The sequence below is a fragment of the Epinephelus moara genome, chromosome 24 (assembly GCF_006386435.1).
Source record: "Epinephelus moara isolate mb chromosome 24, YSFRI_EMoa_1.0, whole genome shotgun sequence".
Lineage (NCBI taxonomy): Eukaryota > Metazoa > Chordata > Actinopteri > Perciformes > Serranidae > Epinephelus > Epinephelus moara.
In genome coordinates, this window is record NC_065529.1 from 27,227,399 (window position 1) to 27,250,056 (window position 22,658).

Genomic DNA, 22,658 nt, shown 5'->3' on the forward strand with positions numbered 1-22,658 from the left:
CTCTTCCATTATAATTTAATTATATTTTCTAATTATATATTTTTTAAATGTAATAATAATAATAATAATAATAATAATAAGATAAGATAAGATAAACTTTATTAATACCACACTTGGTAAATTCCCATGTCACAGCAGCTCAAAGCACAGGCAGAAAAAGGGGGGTGACAATGTATACTTACATAGAAAAAAATAAAGATTAAAAAATAGAATATTATATATATATATTGAACATATCTGTCTGGGATAAAAATATTTAAAAAATATATTTATAGAAAACGCACTAAAGGGAAATAACTGTACACACAAGACTATAATGATAATAATAATAAGAAGAATAATTTATTATCATTATTATTTATAATAATAATAATAAGAAGAAGAATTTATTATTGTAATAATAATTATTAGTTGTTGTATTTCTATATTTTTAGTATTCGCCAGAATTTTAATTTTAATTTTACTTAGTTTTATAGGCAGACATCCTGAAATATAAACACTGCCAGTGTTTTATTCTGAAAACCTCACCCGGAAGTGTCCATGCTAAATGAAAGCAGGTAGCTATGAGCTACGCACTGAGTGTCTGTCCGTGTCTGGAGGTGTGTTAAAGACATATCTGCTGTAACTGTCGGTGTGTTTCTGATCGGACCTGTGCGGCGGACCTGACCTGACGCTGATTAAACCACACCGAGGAGTCTGGTCAGGCCGGAGCCGAGCGTTTGGCTGGTGAGTGAACTTTTTGTTATGTGCAGCTGCTCAGTCTGAGATTGTAAACATGACCCCATAATGTTAAACAGGTGTAAATAGATTATCAGATCCGCCTCTGTAACACTGACATCGATATTTCAGCTCTGACTGTGAGCGCTATCACGATTTAACTTCATCCCAGTGACAGGTGCTAGCTAGCTAAACACCTTGGTTGTTTCCTGTGTGACTGACGTTAGCTAATTTCATGCCATCTTTGAGACATTGAATATGTTGTTTAACTCTTTACACTAAAGTTATGATCCATTAAAAAAAGTTAGCTGTGTGTATAGTTAAAGTGTTGTGATTGTGGGGGACTTATCTGTACAGTTTGGGTGCAGCATTGATCAGTATCAAACATGTAACTTATCTTCAGCCAGAGGATAGTTTTCACTTATCAGATGTGTTATGCTATCAACCAACTCAACTTTATTTATATAGACACCTTTCATACGAACATGCAGTGCTCCACTTAGCAAAACTGGAATGACTCAGACACAAGACAATAGAATATTAAAAAAGCAAACCAAGCATAACAGAGCAAACTAACAAAAAAGATCATCAAAACTCCATATATTAAAAAGAGAGTAAGTAAATAAATAAATACATAAAATAGAGTAAAAATGAACAGGAGAGATACAAGACGGTAAAAACCAATGGTTAAAGCTTAAAAATCAAGACTGTAATGTTTCTTCACATTAAAGTAGTTAACGAATTCCACATTTTAGGGGCGTAGAAACAGAAAGCGCTCTCACCAGCACTTTAATGGGACTCATGAGGAACATTTAAAAGTAAAGCAGTGGAAGACCTTAGTGATCTTATCGACCTTGTGCTTATAAGAGACAACTTTGAACATTGACCCAAAAATCCTGATATGGTAGACTGTTCTGTGACATGTGAAGGGGAGCAAGACTTAATTAACTCCAAATAAACACAATGTCAGCCTTACAGACATTTAAGAATTTAATAAAACAGCTGTGGATTGTCCATGTGTGATACCAGTGCAGAATAGGGATGCACGATATTGGATTTTTGCAGATATCTGGTGCCGATATATAACCACTTATTTGGCCGATAACCTGATACTGATATATCCACTTCTTTACCCACCTAGTTTTATTGATCACCAGGTCTCTCCCGTAGTGGAATTAACATTATATTATACATGAATACTCTTACCGTGAGACATGAAATACAATACTTTGAAATGTATGTAATATTCATTCATTGTGCAAAGTAAGAAGAAGCATGTTTGCCGATTCTGATAGTTAATTTTAAAGCCAATATTGGCCCGATACCGATGACGTGCTGATATTATCGTGCATGCAGAATCCACAAAATAGATGCTTGAGTGTTGGTACACCTAAAGTTGAGAACGTCAGTCTGTTTTTTTCTGCAGTACCCCTTTTTCATTTACCAGAAGAAGCTAAACTAATATTTAATGTTGTTTGCTGTACAAGAACTTTGCCTAAATGTAATGCAGCCTATTGTCAAGATTGAATGATTAAAGAATAAATAAAAAGTACCACAAATGTGGCCAGACATTTGTACAGACTGTCTCCACTGTGTATTATACCCAGCTTTATTGTTCCATTTTGTTTGATCAATAAACAGCATAGTACACAAGACAGGACGTTTCCAACTTGTTCGAATTATTCTAGTTTTCCTTATAATTAAATACAATGTTTGTCAGATGATTATCCAACCAGTCAAATAATATTTTATCATTCTTCTTTCCTGTTGGACTAAAAATATAAAGGTATTTGTCCTACAGTGTGTCCTGTCAAAGTCACTGATGTGTATCTAATTCAAGTCTGTTCTGATCTTCCAGGGTTCGACTATGGCTCTGTCATTCCTTCTGGTCTTGGCTGCAACTGTGATTCTTATCCGACCAGAGACACCTGTAACTAAGGTAGGGACTAGATGTTCCTCAGCCCGAGAGCCGACGTGAACTTTTGTTGAGGTCGCACTGATTTGTTAATCTGTGAATGCTGTTCTGTCTGCAGGCTTTACATCAGAACTCACTTGAGTGCTGTGGCGAGAAACAGAGAGTGAATATTTCATGTTCAAATGACACCCACTGTGAGCCAGGTAAGGTGGATGGTCTTTTTTACACGTATACACAATGTCACCAAGAGTTTTGACCTTGTAAAATCGTTGTTATTTCATTATTGTCAGTTAGAAATTGACGCTCTGGTCATTAATCAGTCTGTCTCATATAATTACTTAAACATACGCAATGCAGGAGTTTCCTAAACAATGTGTAGACTCATACAGATGTTATCTCTCTCGATCATACTTAGACCCACTAGAAGTTTGCGGTGGTGTATCTCTCTGCAGAGACTCTGCCCTCTGCCTGTATTTTCTTCCTTTATTCTGTGTTCAGGAGGTTTATGGGCGTGCACCCCCCACAGAGCTCAGGTGAGGTCAACCCTGTATAAAAAGGTAGTGACCAGGTTCCACACCGTAAGCAGCATGTATCCAAGAGACAACCACAAATACAGCACATTGAATTGCTAAACAAGAATCTGGGGTTGGCTTTTACTTTCACTTTTGCTGGAAAGCGCATTTACAAACAGGAAGTAACAAACCTGCATAGTAAACCTTTCAGAGTTCATTAAAAGACATAATGACAGTGAGGAGATATGCTGCAGTTTGGAGGTAGTTGTCCACTAATTGGAAGATCGGTAGACTCACAAGTCAGTCTTTAGACGCTTTGCTTAACTAAAGACTGATGTCTTTCTCCCTGATTTTGTGTTTAGATGGGCGGATACAATTTCAGAGTTTAAAAAAACTCCATACGTTGCAGAACTAATAGTAAATCCACAGGGCGGTCCTTCGGTGGCTCGCTGAACTCTTGTGCTCGTAAACATAGTCCGACTGCGTTAAAAGTTGAAAGTTAAAAACAAAGTTGTTGTAAGCACACGTTTGATAAAACCGAGTTAAATTTCTCGGCATCCATTTTCAAGCTCTCTGTGTGCTTGTTTCCTTGCGGACGAGAAAAGGGGGAGCGCACATTTCCGGGAGGTCGTGTTCTTTTCAAAAATGCAAGAGGCGTTGCTTTGTTGCCGGCCGTTTTCTCCGGTGTGTTAAACACACTTTAGAAAGGAGTGTCCCCAGACTATCAGAAGGCGGAGATCTCTGATTGTCTGGTGGCGAGACTAGAAGATCGGCAGTTCGATCCCCGGCTCCTACAGCCAGCATGTTGAAGCATCCTTGGGCAAGATACTGAGCCCCAAATTGCTCCTGACAGCTGTCCCATCAGTGTGTGAGTGCGAGTGAATGCTAACTGAGTAGCAGGTGGCACCTTGTACGGTAGCCTAGGCCCACCAGTGTGCGAATGGGTGAATGGCACATGTCGTATTAAAGCACTTTGAGTGGTCGAAGACTTGAAAAGTGCTATAGAAGTTAAGTCCAAGATTATGTTGGTGGATTTTTGACCGAAAAAAAAAGGAGACAGTTTGCCACTGCAGCTATAAAGACACAGTGAAAGGACTGAAACTTTAACAACAGCCTGTACAAATCCCTGTGCTTATGCATTATGCTAATCCTTGGCAATGTGTGAAAAAGGAAAACAACTTTTTGTCATTGTCCATTTTAAACTTGCACACTTTTAAAACTGGATTAGTTCAGCAAAATGTTTCTCTTTTGGTGCATACCAAGAAACATGCTATAAATACAGTGTATAAAGCAATTAATGTAGGTAAATATGAAAGGCATATCATTTTGTCATGTTCAGTTTTATCTTTGTCTGTTAAAGTACAGGGTGAAATAGATGATTTGTTAGTACAAGGGTATCAAAGGGTTAAAAAAGTGAAATATGTTCTTGTTTTGGCTTCTTCAGGATGCTTCCTGCGTGTCCTTGAGAACAGCAACACTGTTTGCATATTCTGTGACTCAGCAGCTGTGGATCTGGAGAACATAACAATCTGCACCTACAGTAAGGACTGGGAACTGTCTGTTCGTAAGCAGAAATCTGAATGCTACACTGAATTGTGTCTTTTTTCAATTTGCCCTTTTTGTGTGCACGCTAGACTACACAGTGGAGAGGAAAAATCACACGACCGTAACTACTGTCATTCCTAAAATTGGTAAGATATCAAATTCACAGTCAGCTGATTTACTTATTTCCTCATGTTTATTTCTCAGCATTTTCTGTAGCTGTGTATACAAGTCTGAATCATTACGAAAGTCAAAGTGAATCAAAGAACCAACCTTAAGGGGTAATATAGTAAAATTAATTTAAAAATGTAAAGCTGGGGTAGGTAGTTTCATTTTGGCAAAAATCACATCATAAACTTTAAGCATATTGTAATTCAAGTGGACTGAGAGAAATCTGCACTTCTCCTGCACCTCCTCTTGGCTCTGTTTTCAGACTATCGAAAATCTAGACTGTAACGGGAGTCTTTGACCAATCACAGATGATTTCGGAAAGAGAGCGTTCCTGTTAGCTGTTCTACAAATGCAGATGTGTGTGCATGTCTCTTCAGTGAAAGTCTGATTCAATGGCAAAGAGTCCTGCAGAGAAAGTTAGTATCACAGTGTAGCCTTTTTCACTGCAACACAGACACAGGTCAGTTCTCTCAAACAGGCATCTATTTAGGCATTACTGTCTCTCTGAAGCATCCCCGCCTCACTCTGCGCTTCTACAGACCACCTCACCGGGAGGAGAGTGTGAAGCAGTTCCGGAGATGCACCCCCAGTCAGCGGCTGCAGCAAACCAAATTCAGCCAGGACAAACCCCAGCTCCTGGAGACTGGACAGACCCGACTCTTTGCCAGATCAGCAAACTTTCTGTTGCTGCCATTACACAGATTAGATCCGGCACTGCTGCTGGCCACCAGCTTGCTGTGACACCCAGTGCTGGGTGGGTTTGTGCTGGTCGAATTTAAGTTGCTACAGCTGCCGACTGAAGGTCCATCTTCTGAGCTGCTGCGGGCTCACACAGCAGCATGGAGCGAGACGGAGGGGCTGTGGGGCTAGTCGTCTAATTCTTGTCTCATTTGTGTTCTGATAAACAGAGAAAGAGTGTGGGGCAAGAGGAAGCTAAGTGGGTGAGGTTTGGGCAACTCTACAATGAAAGAAGATGAAATAAATACATGTATTGGAAACTGTGGGTTATTGTATACAGCATATGCATATCCCTGTGGTCGTCTGGTGGGAGGGGCTTAGGACAGAGAGAGAGAGAGGAGCTGCAGGAGGAGGGTGTGCGTTCAAATCCTGCCTTTTCCAGATCTCTGCCGCCCCCAGCTTTATGTTAGCTAATAGAATAGTACACTTTTCTGTGTATGACAATAGAGTAACAGTCTGCAGCGGCTGGTAAGATATTCACCACGTGTCTTATCAGCTGTTTCCTGTTCTGTGCTTATGGTCCTGAGCAGGAGGGCCAGGTGTGGCAGCCTCTCTTCTTTTGGGAACACTGTTGATCAGCCTGTTCCTGATCCTCTCTGTCGCCTCCTTTTTCTACCTCAAACGCTCCAACCGACTCCCGAGCATCTTCTACCGCCGCAACAAGGGTGAGTGCTGCACAGCTCTGATACAAATTACCCACCACATCCATTAAAATGAATATGATAAAGCATGAAAGTGCTTAGAGAACATTGAAAACAGTTTAATTTCTATGCTTTCAGTCAGTTAAACTCAAATGCAAAATGTTTTGTGTACTTTACAGCCTTCATATTCCAACCAAGTGAGACAGTAAGTCCATTTTGTTGTTTGTTGGGCACTTATCACACACTGAAGTGTTTTTGGAGCCTTGTGACTCTGTTGTTGTCCAGACATTTGTAAATGTGTGTCAAAGGGAAGATGATAATTTCAGTTTCTTTCTCCCTGCTAGGCTGTCATGATTCCCTCCTCGACAGGTAAAACAACTTCACTATCCTAGTCTGTTAACTTCCTGTTGTGAAACTCCGACCTTGCTGAACAGGTTGTAAGATAATGTGAAGCTATTGAGAAATGCAGAGCAGTCAAAACATTACACATGAGTCTTTGGTAACGTTGGTGAGGATTGCTCCATGCTTGAGGACTGTTGTAGCAATGGCAGGCACTAAAAGAGACGATCTCAGGCGTATAAGTTGTTCTTAAAAGCACAGAACAGGCCATCGAGCCGTTCCACTGCATGTCTCCTCTTGTTAACAGTGATTATATGTTTCCTCTTGTTCTGTGTTTCCTTTGAAGTGAGGAAGCCAAGATATGTCAGGAGGGAGCGGCCCTCTGCGACATCAACACTGAACAGTGCTACCGTGCCCACCACAACCGCCACCCAAGACTATAATGTGTAGGAGGAGGAGGCGGTAGAGGAGGGGGGGTGGGAGTGGGAGGTGGTGCAGGTAGGAGAGAGAACGCTCAGGAAAGATTTTTATTATCATGTGAAGGTTCAGCAGCATTGTGAAGAAAGACCAGTTGACTCGTACGTAAGCGGCCATATTTAACTGTAGCTGCTTCTGCTGCTCTCTTGTCACTAGGGCAGTGACTTTTTCTCTGTTTAATGTCAAAAAAGTATCCAGTAACTGACCCATCAAAGTCTCTGATATTACATTTGAGTTTACCACACGACAACGTAATCAGCACAGGGAAAATAGTTTCAGTATTTCTCTGTAAATTTGAATCACAGGTTGGTTTTGTATTTTACTCCCTCTCACGCAGCACTTCAGGTTCTGTCCTTTTGTTCTTTTAAGTCGAAACACTGTTAGTGGACTGTTTTTAACTGCTGTTTGATGGTGTGTGTGTTTAGTTGAGATGACTTGAAGTGATGGGTTTCATGAATGTGTGAACCTGTCGGGTAAAAAAAGGAATAGTTTGACAATAAGGGGAAATTAACAATTATTATAATAATATACATAATATAATAACTATAAATACACGTTTTACTTCTTTTAATCTGTATAAAAATTGAAGTGGAAAAAACACAATTCCTCATTGTACGGACTGCATTGTTCCAGAAAACTACCATTTTTCCACTTTGGGTTGTTTTTGGCTTAAAGGGACAGTTCAACCAAAAAATCAAAAATATATATTTTCCCTCTCACCTGTACTATTTATCAATCTAGATTGTTTTGGTGTGAGCTGTGGAGTGCTGGAGATATCGGCGGTAGAGATGTCTGCCTTCAATATAATGGAATTAGATGACACTCAGCTTGTGGTGCTCAAGGCGCCAAAAAGAAATATGTTGGAAAAACTCAACATCAGTGTCTCTCTCCAGAAATCATGACCCACTTACTCAAGATAATTCACAGACCTTGTTGTGAGCAGTTTCGTGTAGGAACTCTTTCCTTTTACCTAACTACACCCTTTAACTGCATCACTGCGCAGAAGGAAGTGTGCATCTACTACTAGCTCACCTAGCACCTCTGAGCTAGCTAACGTTAATGTTCACACCACACACTGTCACAAGTACGAGTCTCTCGTCCATGAGTAGATGCACGCTTCCTTCTGCATAGTGATATCAAACCCTCAGGAACAGCTCCAGGCTTTGAGGCCAATTTAACATAGTGGCCAAACCATGGAATTACAACTTCGGGATCCATCACGTGATGCCATTGGGCCGAAAAAGATTTTGTCCCTTACATATGTTGGAGAAGAGATGCCTGCAAATCAGTGGATACATTTGGAGTGGAATGAACGAGGCGCCACCTTTAGCACTGTATCCAGTTCTCATGCATTTTTTATTTGGGGGTGAACTGTCTCTTTAAACAAACAAGGCCTAACATGATAATTAATGAGCTGCTTGCAGATTTATTTTTATTTCATACTTGAACAGAGCGCTGTGCTGAGCTAAGTTAACCAGCTGCTTGCTGTAGCCTTACTAACCATCTTCTCATATACTGTAACTCTCTGCAAGAAAGCAAATGAGTGCATTTCCCAAAATGTTAAACTATTCCTTTAAAGCAAAGATTAATAGAGCCAGAGACCAAGTTGAGTGACAGTAATATTTTTTGGACAAAGAGACGGCCCAGTGACCTTCGATAGAAATCTGTGTTTGCTAATTAGTTTTTTTTAGACATGTGATATTTATTTGCATTTTCTGACTGTGCACTGAGTTCTACTGATTAAAATCAGACCAACAGAATAAATGATGTGTTTAGTAGCATTTAGAGTTCTTCTGGTAGAGTGGGACTTGTAGGCGCTGTCTGGATGATTATTTGCTCTTTGTGTTTTTATTATTGCATTTGTATTTATTATTTTTGTGAGCTTAACCAAGGTGAATGTATTACATGTGTAAAACAAGTCATGCGCCTTGAAACTGCATTCCAGGACAGACCCAGGCGAACATGAAGGAGGTGAAGTCATATTTTTTGTCATACGGAGCTCTATGCTCCTCCAAATCATGTTTGAATACAAATTTGTTCCATGACTTAGATCTAAATTCGAACATGTCGCTCTCACAAAACATAAACTCACTGTAACCTCGTGCACTTTATTCGTCTGAGGTCGTCAGCTGATGTTGGACCCTAATTTTTAAAAGAAATACCCAAACAACTTTTTGCCATCAAGTGTGATTGATTTTTTTCGTATAGATGGCAACATCATAGTTGCATTGTGAAATTTACTTGACTACTCTTAACTTTTGCCAAATGTCGTCTGAAGAAAATGGCGTCTACTGTGTGCCATTACTGTGATTACTGTGCCATTGTGAGCTTTAAACGCAGCCAGGAAACATTTAACCATGATGCGACGAATAACAGAATTATATTATTATCCAGTGGCCTTTACTGTACACAGTCCTAACACAAGGCTAGATATCCAAGCTTTATTTGCTACATGGTATTTAATGACATTTAGTTTTATATCTCGACAACACTAAGGTTCTCAAAAGTCCTCGCCGTCTTCAGTAAATGTGAAGCAACATGAAGTGAACCAGATAAAAAGGCAGCAATCATTCCATGAATATTCCCCTCTTTTGCTTAACGTGTTTGTTGTTGTACAGACGACCACAAGCTGAGAACGTGTACATATTGTTTTATACAAATGATGTATTGTTTTTGTAATGATGTACATATTCTACTTTCAGTGCCATGATGAAGAATGTTCTGAGGATGTGTGTGAGGTTTGGAGAAATAAAGCACCTTTCCATAACCAGTGTTTCTCACACTGCTGTTTTTTTGTGACACAATTTAGACTTTATATTTTTCAAAGACAAAGTTGAATACTTTGTTGAAGAACTGTTTCTTTCCTGTGTTACAATTAGCATCTTAAATCCCACATCTGAGGACAGGCTGGGCAGCGGCACTACAACATCAGTTGTCTGCCCAGTCTGCGTCTTCAGGTGTAAGATTTGAGATGGTAAACGCTCAGTAACCCACAAGACCAACAATGTATATAATCATTCCACGCAATGAATACAAATGAAAATTGGTGATCATACTTACAATATCAAAAAAACTTCACAAAAATATTTTTTTTCCTATAATGTGAACAGAGCCTGTGTATCTCAATTGACCTCCATTTTCTTCAAGGTGTAACCCAGGGATACTGGACTTGCTTTGCCCAAGGCCCGCTTTTACAAAATGACAGGTGAACAGAGGCCAGTTGCAAAAGCCCTGCACAAGTCAGCTATACTCAGGCGTTTCTAGGATTTGAGGACATTCAGGGCTTAGTCCGGATCTCTATCAAGGCTCCTGTGAAACCTCCCCTAGCATTTCTTTTTATATAAATAAGCTTTATTTTGATGGAACCTAGCACCTTATTTACATTAAAAGTGCAAGAAAAATCCCATTGTAAATCAACTTATTTTTATTAAGAATTGGAAAATCGTTGGGGGGACCAACTGACACCCTGTTGCGGGCCAGATTTGGCGCATGAGCTGCTAGTTGAGTGTCATTGGTATAACCCATCACTAAAGAACAGGGTCTGTTGCTGTGCAACAGTAGCTCAACTGGTACAGTGTGTGCTACTTGTGTGCTATAATGCTATAATAGATTTATTAAGTGTGAAGGGGAGGCAACTTAAGAATAGGCAGCCTGTGTGGCTTACAGGGATAGTTTAGATTGGGGAGTTGTATGGAGTACTTATCTCTTGACAGTATATTACCTACAGTAGATGTCAGTCGGAAGGCCCCCACTTTTGAGAAGCAGGCTGGAGTCCGACATGGAAGCTACGCAATCTACTGCTGTGGAGGGGTCAGCAACAAAATGTATTTTAGCCACCTAAAAAAAAGTATCAATATCCGCTGAAGTGTATACTATATAAAATATTTTCACTTAATAGCAGACAATGATTTCCAGCGGGAAAACAAAGCTGTTATATAGCTCTCTTCTAAAGCCAGACTCTATTGAGAAAACAGTGATTTAAAGTAAGACAGGTGCATTTTTTAAAACTCCACAAGTGTGGTGTGTGTGTGTGTGTGTGTGTGTGTGGTGTGTGTGTAAGACTTGAGACTAAGGCTAGATGCTAAATACTCTGTCATTACTGGGATTGTAATGATGCAGCAAAGTTTTGTGATAAAAAAATATATATATATTTTGAAGCCAAAAAAAAAAAAAAATCCAACTCTTGTAAATTTAAAAAGAAATAATGTTTGCACAACTTCATAAAAAAGATCTGGTGTTTTCCTCTCTGTATATATATTTAAGAAATAGTATCCTTATATTTAATATGTCATCTAATTTTTTATTTATCTTTTTATTTTTTTGGTGATTGTTCTTTGCCTATTTTCTTTTGTTTTTGGATAAGTTTCTTTGTACTTTTACTTTTTCTTTTTGAATAATATTTTCAAATGCACGAATGGAAACCTGCACTGTTAATAAAAACAAATATTTGCAAAAATAAAAAGTTCTGATGTTTGCTCAGACTTTGTCATTTTGAATAAATGCACAATATTTATAAAATATCCATTAAATGTGTCAGTGTGTCCCTTAAACTTATATCATGTCAATAATAGAATAGAATTGATTATTGACATCACCTCTAATAACTGTGACAGGGCTGGTATTTTAAGGTAGTGAAATGTCATAGCTCTGGTAATAGAGGGACGGATGTCTGCAGCTACATGTGACTGGACATACTACTCTATTTATAACAGCTGAGTGCCAGGCCCCCGTCTGACATATGCAAGGACAGACGGACATCAGAGCTGAAATGTCCCTGCAGGGAGAAAGTACTGACACCTTCACAGTGGACACTTCGTCCTTCTGCAACAGGTAGGTTCTCTTGCTACCACAGAGACACATTAACATGGATTTACTGTAGCTGTGTGCTTCATGTTGGTAATGTAATGATAATGTAGAGGACAAGACCTTAGATGACTTTGACAGAGAGCAGTTGAAATTACACCTGAGTGATCCTAATAACTCCACACCTGAAATATGATGTAAACTTCTTCCCCTGCAGCTACGACAAAACATGATCAAATACAAAATGATTTATTAGAGCTGACTTAATTTTAATTTGTTTAATATCAGATATTAATGTTTATATCACGTAGCATCAACAACCACCACTGAGCTTGTTTGTTAAGTTGATACAGCTTGTTGTGCCCTGACATTGGACAGCTGATTTTTTCATATCATGTCACATGACCAAAGTATTTTGGGGTCTGTTATGGATCCTGTGACCTCGGTGTTCTGGTGTTGCTTAGCTGCTCTCTGAGCTCTTCACCTCTCAGGCTCTGCACTAATACAGGAGCTTGTTTGCTTTCCACACAACAGTTAAATAATGACAGCTGATTACCAGCGATGTTAAGCTTCATACAAATACACGCTCTATTTTTAACTCAGATGTGTTGATATAATTTTGAATCTAACCCGGCGGAGATACCCAGGGTCAGAGGTGGGGGACTGAAGTCACATGACTTGACTTAAGACTTGCTTGACTAACACTGATAAAAAAACAAAAACAATTCTAGTGCAATGTGTGCAAATCTGGCAACCAACTAAGACGGGGTAGTCCAGCAGAGGCCAATGCATAACGAAGCTATCATGGAGGAGGCTAGTCCAAGAATAATGAAGTTTAGAGTCAAGGTGTAGTGACTTAGTGTAAAACTGGGACTCAGTTGCTGAGAGAAACATCAAACACCAAGAACAGTTTATCAATTCCAAATCTTTTCGTAGGAGATCAGGGGTCAAACACATGAAGACAGAAAAACCCATTCAGGGAAATCACACAAGAAGTCCATAAATCCAAGCAGAGTCAAAAACCAGGGAATCAAACATGAGGAAAAGGCTAGAGAGCATGAACACACAAAGGCGACAAATGGATCTCATACATCCTTTGTGTATAAACTGTTTTAAAAGTGTACAGACAGTGTCCCAGTGGCCTTCCAGCCCCTTATCAAAGTCTTTTAACAGGCAGGCTGCCCGTTCCATGTTTAGTAAGTCCAGATATTCCATCAGCCAGGGGTCCCTTGTGAAGCAGGCTGCTTCACGTTCCTTCCAGTTCAGAAGAATTAGTCTCTTAATAGATAAGCAACCCAGTGTCCATAGGCGCACGACAGTTACACCAACATTATTATCCAACTTCAGGCTCAGCAAGCATACTTGGAGGCACACTGGGAAATTGACATTGAAAAACTCTGACATAAGAGATATCGCCTCTAACTAGATGTTTTAACAGCTGGACAGTCCCAGAGCAAGGGGAATAAAGAAATCTTGATGTTTGTCATCCATCTTGGATAATCTACCAGGAGTAATATATATGCTCTGCACAGAATCTTATATTGTATAATCCTAAATCTCACACATGTAGAAGATCTCAAAGCCTACCTCCAAATTGTGTTCAACTGGGAAGCAGTCAGAGGTGTATTTAGGTCAAGCCAGCTGGACAGACAAGTATGAATCAGGGGCAGCTATGGACTGTGAGCTATAGGAAACACTGGTGAGTGGTGAGTGGAGCAAGACACAGGTGGGAAAACTCAGGAAGTAAAAGAAACACAATGAGAACACATTTCAAAATAAAACAGGAACTGGGCACAAACACATGAAGATAAACTTGACAGATATCACACAAGGATTATGTTGTTAATGATGGTGGTGAGAAGAGAGCCATGACATGCAAGCTCTGCAGCTCAAACATCAGTGACACGACCACTGCAACATCCAACTTCAACTGTCACTACAAAGAATGCAGAGGACTGTGTCCCTTAGGCTAACTGATTAGCTTATCGGCTGGTCAAATGTTAGCTTTCATGGATAACAGGATCATCACAATTTCAGACAACATGTGACTTGCTTGACCCGAGCAATGATTTGATTTGCTTGACTTATAGCAGGGACTGGATTTTACATTATTGCTTCTCATCACAGTAACTCGGTACTTGCTCGTGACTTGCAGCATTTTATTATATTTCATGCAGAATACTTAACCCTCCGGTCCCCCTCGGACGGAAAACGTCCTTTTCAGTCATTTTTCAGTTTTTATTTTTTGATAACTTTGGCTGTGTTCATGCATATAGCATGACATTTGGTCAGAAACCTTAGAAAACGTCCCCATTGAAACCCATTAAAACAACATTTTTTCCCTTCAATTTACATAAAAAAACGTTATTTTTTTCTATCTCTGGCAGTCAGGTTGGTTAGAGAGACCCAAGAATGGTAAAAAAAAAAAAAAAAAAAAACCAGATGGAGCCAATTTCCATTTTTGGGGCCCTGCTGTCTTTTCAATGCAATTCCTGGTTTGGCCACTTGAAGCACTATAGGCCCCTAACAGGGAGGGCAAATGCATTCAAAAAATGGTCTTGCTGTGCTCATGAGGATGTGACAGTGTGGTCTGTATAAAACATGCAACATTAGTTTGTGTGTGTGTGTGTGTGTGTGTCATTTCAATCAATTTCTCCTGCTTCCCCAGCAGAGCAAACATACACTAAATAATAAGCAGTAAAATTGCCTGTATTTTTCTCCTATTTTTTCATGAGTGAGGTTTGCGAGCCATTGTTGCATAAAAAAATTTAAAAAATAAATGCTAGGTTAGTGTTGATGTGTGTCTGTGTGTATGTGTGCATAGCTAAAAATTGCAAATTATGAGCTGCAGGTTGCTGCAAGATTACATTACTGTTTTCTCTCTCTCTCTCTCTCTCTCTCACCTCTCTCTCTCTCTCTCTCTCTCTCTCTCTCTCTCTCTCTCATACATACACACACATGTATGTATAATCCGAGTAGGAGTTGGTTGAAAGATTTAAGCAAAAAATATTAATATTTAATATTTTTATGGTTGTTTTTCAACAAGGACGAAAAACATCCCGAGGGGGAAAGGTGTCTGTGTTTATTGAAAAATTGAAACTGCACAAAAAAATAATAATGCATCAAAATTGGTGTTGTTATTAATCATTCACATATCCCAGACTGTGATAATTAGAAAAAAAAAATTCCATCCAACATTTATTATATAGAAAGTTATTCATAATTTATGTTTTTTTCATAAAAGTAACAGTGATTTCATGTAAAGAAAATGGCATATAAAGGGTTAAAAATCCTTGAAATGATTGAATATTTGATATGTATAATCTGAGTAGGAGTTGGTTGAAAGATTTAAGCAAAAAAAGTAGAAAAATTATTAATATTTAATATTTTTATGGTTGTGTTTCAACAAGGATGAAAAATGTCCAGAAGGAGACAGGTGTGATTTTTTATAAGGGGGACCGGAGGGTTAAATCTGCAACCTTCTAACACTTACCTTTATGTTTTGTTTTGGTTTTCCAGATTGAAGAGCATGTGAGTCATCAAAATGGATGATTTAGATCACAGCATACACATTGGAGAGTACGACTGGACGAGCTTCTACGATGAGAGTGAGGAGTGTTGTCTGCTGCAGGCTTCACTCGCCTGCCCTGATAGCTGGAACCTCAGTGATTCAGATGATTCGGAAAACCCAAGTTCAGTGCTGTGCACAGGCCGGCAGGAGCCACAGCACAGCTCTGCGAGATGCTGCACAGAGAGAGAGACTTGCACTGGTTGTGTAAAGTGTACATCAGTGCAGATTACAGAGAGTAGTTCAGGACAAGGACAAGATGATCTTACAACAAAAGCTGAGATATGTGTTGATTATCCTGAAGCGACCGCCATCAGCACAGCAGAGCACATCACAGAGGAGACAAATAACAACACCACACTGCAAACTGAGCAACTAAATGTTCAGTCTGCAGATGGAGACTCATCAGAGCTGAAAGAAGAAGATGGAGATGCACAAACAGAGAGTGAACTCAAATCCATACAGGAACCTGACCCACTTTCTTGCAACCAAGCGGAGCTAAATGTGAACGAGCCGTTCAATACAGACAGAGCTGTGAGCGAGGGTGTGAGCGGCGCTGCATTAAGAGCAGAAAAAGAACGCTGGTTCGTGACAGTAAACTACAGTCCTGCACGACCGCGAGTGCGTGCCGCCTCTGTGAAAAAAAAACGAAGACAAAAAAAACTTTGTAAGGACAATCACATGGGCAGACCTGGGCAGGAGGGATTACTTGAAAATGGCAAGATAATTAAAAATAATAATGAATCCGACAGAGGGATGGACACAGAGTGTGTCATACACACAAACCAAAAATCAAAAGGGTATCAAGGTGGTGAAGAAGATCCTGAGAGTGTTCACATGGGACTCATTTCAGATTCATCGCAAGTGTCTTTAACGTCTGGTGAAGAAGATGATTTGTTAGAAAAGCTGGTGATGTCTCATTTTCCTACAGAGCCAACGACAGACAGATACCAACACGACCCAAGCAGCTCAGCATCCATGCCTGATGACACATTTACACCCAAAGAACCATCACGGTTGGACAGTGTGGAGTCTGATGACGCAGCCGAGTTCCTCTCCACTCACAGTTTTGATTCTGAAATCTATCTGTCAGCGACTGAATCAGAGGAGGACCTTCAGCGTCTTAATGTTGAACACCAAAGCTCATTATCTCTGACAGAAAACAGCCATCTGTTCAATCTGACTGAAAATGACAATGTAGACTTTACACCAGACAGAGATTCTTGTGATAGCCCTCTGTCTTGCACTGTCACAGTTCCCAACGCTGAAGGTCACGAAAGCACCGACGTCGAGCCCACCCTCACATTTCCATCTGCTCGCCAAAGTTCTGACAAAATACCAGATGACAACTCCACATGTAACAACCACACACACAGCACGCCGCCCTCAGATGCACCTGGACTCCAACAACATGAAGTTAATCTTCCGGCATCTGGCTGCTCTTCAGGAGATCAGCTTCTCCCTGTTCCTGAGTTAACTCTAACACCATGCTCTGTGGCCGACAGCCCCGAAACATACGCTGAAGCCGCGGGCCACACTCGACCTGTGTATGCCATTTCTGCTTTTTGGGATGAGATGGAAAAACTGACAATAAATGACATTTTGCAGCTCAGGATGGGTAGAAGAACCCCTCCCAGGGAAACACAAGACACAGTGACACCAGTCACAGATGATCACAGCTCTGTGGCTGACACTGTGGAGTATAATTCATCTGACGGGGGTCTGATGGACACGTCAGATGCTGCTGACTCAGATTATTTCACACAGCCTGACGAATCCAAGCCAGATCGTTCAAGCTGTGAGTTTTCCACCTCTGATTTTGAAGAAGAGTACTGGCAGTTTCTTAGCGCCAGTAGGAACCCCAGTCCTGACCCTCAAAGCAAAAAAAGCAGGAGTGACTCTCTGTTCTTTGCACATGAGGAAGAGGAGTCCTCAGGCTCCGAGGGAAAGGAGACACCTGTGCCTTCAGAAGACTATGAAATGAAATGTTTTGAGGATGAGGACTCGAATGCTTTAATTTCAAGCGAACTTCCATTGCAGACACAGATAACAAAAAGCAAAAGCGTGCGTAACGTACAGGCTCTCATCACAGACGATTTATCTCTACAGGTTCTGCTTGGTAACGATGAGGGCAGTCCGTGTCTCAGCAGCTGTCCATCTCTGGAGGACGACATGGTTTTGAAAACGAGCGACAGCCTGGAAAAACTAACACCTACACCTTTTCTGGGCGAACATTATCAGATATCCATCCCTGAAGTGTTTGAATACTTTTTCACAGGGGATAGAACAAAGACTGATTCCCAGTGTGTCGCCGTCTATGATCCAGAGGACTTTTCAGCGGCTCCTGTGTTTGACTTCACTCTTTGTACAGTCAGAGATGAAAGGTCATTTTCTCCCCTCCATGACCTTCCGTGCATCGAGGAGAAACCCATCCCCATTTTCTCCTGTTCTCACCCGACCGTCAGAGAACTCACATTCCCAAATCAGGACTATGTTTTCCTGAGTGCAGACTGTGAGATGGAGGACGACATCTCTCCAATCAGAGTCATGTCTCGCTCCTTCATCCAGGGCAGAGATTGTGGGGCAGCGGCCTCACATGGATTTCTCACCTGGAAAAGTCTGATGAGGAAGATTCGCTTCCCCGACAAAGGTAGCATCTGGTGCAGCAGATCTGGTGCCTGGGTGTTCCCCGTTGAGGCAGAGAAGATCACCATCAAGAGTGCTGATCCACCAGTAACAGTCCTCACTGAGAGGAGAGTCTCTCTGAGTCCTTCTCAGCTGTTTAGAGAGCTGGCTGTGCAGCAGAGGGTATTTGAGGCTATACAGACAAAAAGTAAGTCTGGGCAAATCCAAAAAATCCAAAGCAAAACTACAATGAAATAAAATCTACTTTTTTGTGCATGTTTATGTCTCTGACAGGACGACAGGGCATCTTCTCCACACTGAAGCAGTCAGATATGTGTTTAGTCTGCATTGCTTTTGCCTCCTGGGTGTTAAAATCCTCTGATCCAGAGAGTGCTGATACCTGGAAAGCAGGTATGAAACTCCTTGATTGATATTCAGCTGTAACAGTCATTAATCTACTAATTAAAGGAGCTTGATGCAAAATTCAGAGTGTATGAGTTGTCTGCACATGGTTCTCAACATGGAGGTGGCTGAGCTGGCAGCTAACTGTGCCTAAACAACAGCAACGGTGCTGACAGAGCTAATGGTGTTAACTAGGGGTGGGCGCTACGCTGTCCCAATATCAGCAGTAACCGTGTATGAAAGTGGTTCAGAGCAGCAGAGATTAACTAACCATTGGGATACACATGCACTAACAAGCACGCAAGTCTGAACCGACTTACTGCAACAAACGACAGAGAAGAGGGAGTGTGACTTCATTCTCTGCTCAGGATGCTATTATATCTTCACTAAGCAAGCAAAGCAAATAGTTGTTTGCTGCTGTATTAACGCTCTGAATGTCGCATACAAACCTTTAACGAAGACCTGTTGTCTGTAACACAATATTTAATATTTAAAGGCCTTGAAAACATTTTTTCGAGATCAGCCTCTTCCTGAAAGGTGATGTCACGTATTCCTGTGCACCAATCTGAGTTTAGCAACACTGGATTCAAAATCTGTTGGTTCTGTAAGCTTTTGAGTGCTGAACATTTAATAGATAATAAATAAAAACACTTGTTGTCAATGAGAAATACTTAAAGGTATACTATGCAGGATTTTCCTAAAAGAAAGTGTATAAACCCATACAGAAGTAATCATTGCTTATGACCCACTAGAAGTGTGTGATGGTGTATTTTTCCACAGAGACTCTGCCCTCAACCAAATTGACAGAATAAATGTTGGGATTGTTCGTTTCTGCAAACCTGGCTACGTTACATTTTTATGTTATTATATAGCCGACATTCAAACTTTGCTTTTCAACAGTGCTGTGGATAACGTGGGGTAAGGTTTAGGCACAAAAAAAACCCCTCAGTTATGGTTAGAAAAAGATCATGTTTTGACCTAAAATACCCAGTTTTGGTGGAACTATTCTGGCGGGAAATGCAGCGATGTCTTAAGTTCTGTCGTAAGTTGGTTGTTTGCAGCTTGGCAGGTGTCTTGCTAGGTCCTCTCCACCTCTTGATGACAAAGTCAGCTTATATATCAGGTCACTTCAGAAATGTTGATATGATACGTACAGTATTAAACATACAAATGTATGCGTTCGTGGTTTGCAGAAATGTACAATGCAAACATTTTCTTCTGGCAACCAGACTGGCCTTCTGCTTGTAATAGTTTGCTTTATTTGGGATGTTCCTGGTCACAGCACGCAGGTGCACAGGTGAGGTCAAGACTTTATCAGGTAGAGACCAGGTGCCAGACTGAAAGCAGCACACATCCAAGAGGAAGCTACAATAATCTCAGACACCATGCCAATAAAAGTACAAGTGTAGCAAGACGAGATACCACAAAGTTGGGGCTGACTTTCACTTTCATTGGCAATACTGTTTACAAATAGTAGTTGATGATTCCTGCATAGTATACCTTTAATATTTGAAACCATGTTTTCAGGGGCTTCAAGTGTTGAACATTAGGAGCACTGTATAACTTGGTGCATTAACAACCAATTCCTCAAAGTAACCTTTATTGAAATCCTGTTCAGTTCTCCTGGCAAATGTGAGTGCGCTGTCGGCCATCCAGTATCTGCGGCAGTATGTGAAGAAGAAGAATCCTGCTCAAGATGAAGCCTGATATGTGCACGCAAGAGGGAAGAGTAATTTCCAAACATTTTCACTTGGGTCCATCCATAAAAATATATTCAAGTTACAATACAGAATCTAAAAGAAAACTGATGTTTTAAGTTCTTTTCAGCCTGAGGCTAGTTGAAGGTTTTTATTTAAAGGAAGTTTTAGTTTCTTGTTGTCAACAGATTCCATAAAAAGAGACAAACCAACAATGAACTGATCCTCATGACAAACACAGCTGTTACCAAAGCTTGATGTAGCTTCTTCCTCTATTATTATTCAAAAACTCTTCATTACAATGAATACAGACATTTTAGAGAACGGATACTCAACTTGCTTTACCTGTGGTCCACCTTACAAGATGCCAGGGGGCAGTTATAGCAGCCAGCACAGGTCAGGTGTACCTAAGGGCACTTCTAGGATTTGAGGATATTTGCGGCTTACCTCAGACTTCTGTCAGGGGGTCCTGGGGATCCTCTCCTGACACTTTTTTTTTTAAACTCAACCTGTAAACAGGCTTTATTTTGATGCTATTTTATGCACTTCCTGCGCTCCCTGTTTGCATTCAGAGTACAAAATTTCTCATTGCACATCAATATATTTTCATTGTGAATTGGAAAATGGTCAACGGGTCACACAGCACCCTATCAGGGGCTGGATTTGACCTGCGGGCTGTAAGTTGAGTATCACTGCTGTCGCTCAGACACGATCCTGCTGCTGAAAATACTCAGTCACAAATCGGGCTGAAAAAAGTTCCCAACAGATGGACTGTTTCAAGATTCAAGATCACGATTCAAAGATTTATTTGTCACATATTCATATTTTTAATATGTGCAGTGAAATGCAGGGACACTCTCTAGAGGATGTGATAAAAGGCTGAATGCGCAATAAAAAAATGAGATTTTTGAGATGAGATTGAAAACTAAGTATTGGACAAACAAAAATGTTCATGTCACATTTGTAGGCTGACTGCATAATGATTTTTAAAAAAAACCAAGTGAACATGCTCACAAGCAGGCATCCTAATGGTTACACTGCTAAAAACAACAGCACCAAGTTGTTATAGGAAATTATTTAGATTATTTTGAATTAGATTTGATTTAATCAGTATGTATTCGAGACCTAACAGGAACAAAATGGCTTTGGGTTGAGAGCCGCACGCAGGATGTGTGAGTTGTAAAGAGATGAACTTACACTGTTGGTTTTGGTCCTTTTTATGGAATTGGCTGACAATAAAAAATAATAGCTTATCTGCAGCCACATCCTTTAAACATTTCATCTGCATTTTCAACTTTCAATGACTGTTTTTTCAGTTCTGGTTAAACTGATGTTGATATATGGACCATTATGTAAGCACAGACGCTCACACTTTTTGACACGTGCTGTTTATGAATGTCATGGCTTTGTCTGTCGTACAGCTGTAATCAAGCTAAGGTTTAACAGCAGCCTGTAGAGGTTCTGATTAGATGCAGAGTGTATGTAGGCCGTCTTTGTTGAGGAGGACAAAGGGGATGGAAAGCTGAAAGAAAGCTGTGTTGTAGTTATGTGCCTGGTTTGTATTTATGTTGTAAGAAAAGGTTCAGTAGGTGATTGCTTGAGCTGTGCATCATGGGTAAGCATAGTCTGAAACAGGGTAACAAACTGTTTTGCTTTTTGCCCCTTTAAGGGAATACTTCACCCACAAAATGATTCTTTGTATATTCATAACTTACCACCGTATTCATTGAATTTGTGAAATAACTTTTTCTCTCATGCCTCCATGGTGAACGAAGAATCCAGAAACAGTGAAAAGTCTGGGTGAATTGGAGCTCATAGGCTCACACATGCTCAGGCACACTTGGGTTATACTGCATGAGTTGTGTGAGAGTTTTTATACAGTTTGGCTGTTGTTAAATGTGGACGCTCTCCACTTCATAAAGTTCGCCTTTTTGGGTTCTCCGTTTGCTGTGGCAGCGTGCGAGAAAAACAATGTTTTCTGCACAAATTCAAGGTGACATGGTGAGAGACTGATATACAAATGATCATTTTTCGGGTGAGGTCATCTTTTCAGAGTAGCTATTTAATATATCTGCCTGTATACATACGCAAAATAAAATTGCTATGTCTGTTAGGTGTTGCTGTCTCAGGCACTTTTATGTATTACCCCTACATTACCTGCTGTCACATTTTGTGTGAAGATCTAAGAGCAAATGACTGTTATCAGAACACTTCTTCATATCTCTTGTCAAACAAGACTGGGTACATATGATTTTACATATATGACTGATTTTGTGCAATAAGTATTTTAATGCAATAAAACCATGAATACATCACAGTCCCCTCTGTCCAAGTTGATGCGTGCAAGAAAAACCACAGTGCTAACAGGAAGTGTTCTGTTAGTTTGACACTGTTACACGCTGCTGCCAGTTGGTACACCTAACTAAAAACTAATGCAGTTCAATACATTACATTATACAAAGAGATGCTACTGTTAAGCCTTTATTAATATGAATGGGGTGGACAAAATAA

At 40.2% G+C, this 22,658-nt stretch overlaps 2 protein-coding genes across 2 annotated transcripts; both read left to right on the plus strand.

Moving 5' to 3' along the window:
- The first annotated feature begins 546 nt into the window (after positions 1-546).
- On the plus strand, positions 547-9,811 carry c24h1orf159 (chromosome 24 C1orf159 homolog). Its single transcript, XM_050039158.1, has 9 exons — positions 547-726; positions 2,576-2,656; positions 2,751-2,835; positions 4,589-4,684; positions 4,779-4,835; positions 6,126-6,260; positions 6,416-6,441; positions 6,581-6,605; positions 6,922-9,811. Exons 2-9 carry the CDS (start codon positions 2,585-2,587, stop codon positions 7,023-7,025), a joined length of 600 nt encoding a protein of 199 aa, XP_049895115.1. The 5' UTR covers positions 547-726; positions 2,576-2,584; the 3' UTR covers positions 7,026-9,811.
- A 1,968-nt stretch (positions 9,812-11,779) lies between these two features.
- perm1 (PPARGC1 and ESRR induced regulator, muscle 1) lies at positions 11,780-22,599 on the plus strand. Its single transcript, XM_050038314.1, has 4 exons — positions 11,780-11,882; positions 15,375-18,256; positions 18,343-18,459; positions 20,069-22,599. Exons 2-4 carry the CDS (start codon positions 15,400-15,402, stop codon positions 20,155-20,157), a joined length of 3,063 nt encoding a protein of 1,020 aa, XP_049894271.1. The 5' UTR covers positions 11,780-11,882; positions 15,375-15,399; the 3' UTR covers positions 20,158-22,599.
- The last annotated feature ends 59 nt before the right edge of the window (positions 22,600-22,658 follow it).

Bases quoted from the DNA above. Each gene is read 5' to 3' on its own strand.
- c24h1orf159 (XM_050039158.1), top strand. From the start codon at position 2,585: ATGGCTCTGTCATTCCTTCTGGTCTTGGCTGCAACTGTGATTCTTATC. The intron at 4,836-6,125 runs GTAAGATATCAA...GGTCCTGAGCAG, and splicing joins TACTGTCATTCCTAAAATTG to GAGGGCCAGGTGTGGCAGCC. The intron at 6,261-6,415 runs GTGAGTGCTGCA...TGTACTTTACAG, and splicing joins CTTCTACCGCCGCAACAAGG to CCTTCATATTCCAACCAAGT.
- perm1 (XM_050038314.1), top strand. From the start codon at position 15,400: ATGGATGATTTAGATCACAGCATACACATTGGAGAGTACGACTGGACG. The intron at 18,257-18,342 runs GTAAGTCTGGGC...TGTCTCTGACAG, and splicing joins TGAGGCTATACAGACAAAAA to GACGACAGGGCATCTTCTCC. The intron at 18,460-20,068 runs GTATGAAACTCC...AATCCTGTTCAG, and splicing joins TGCTGATACCTGGAAAGCAG to TTCTCCTGGCAAATGTGAGT.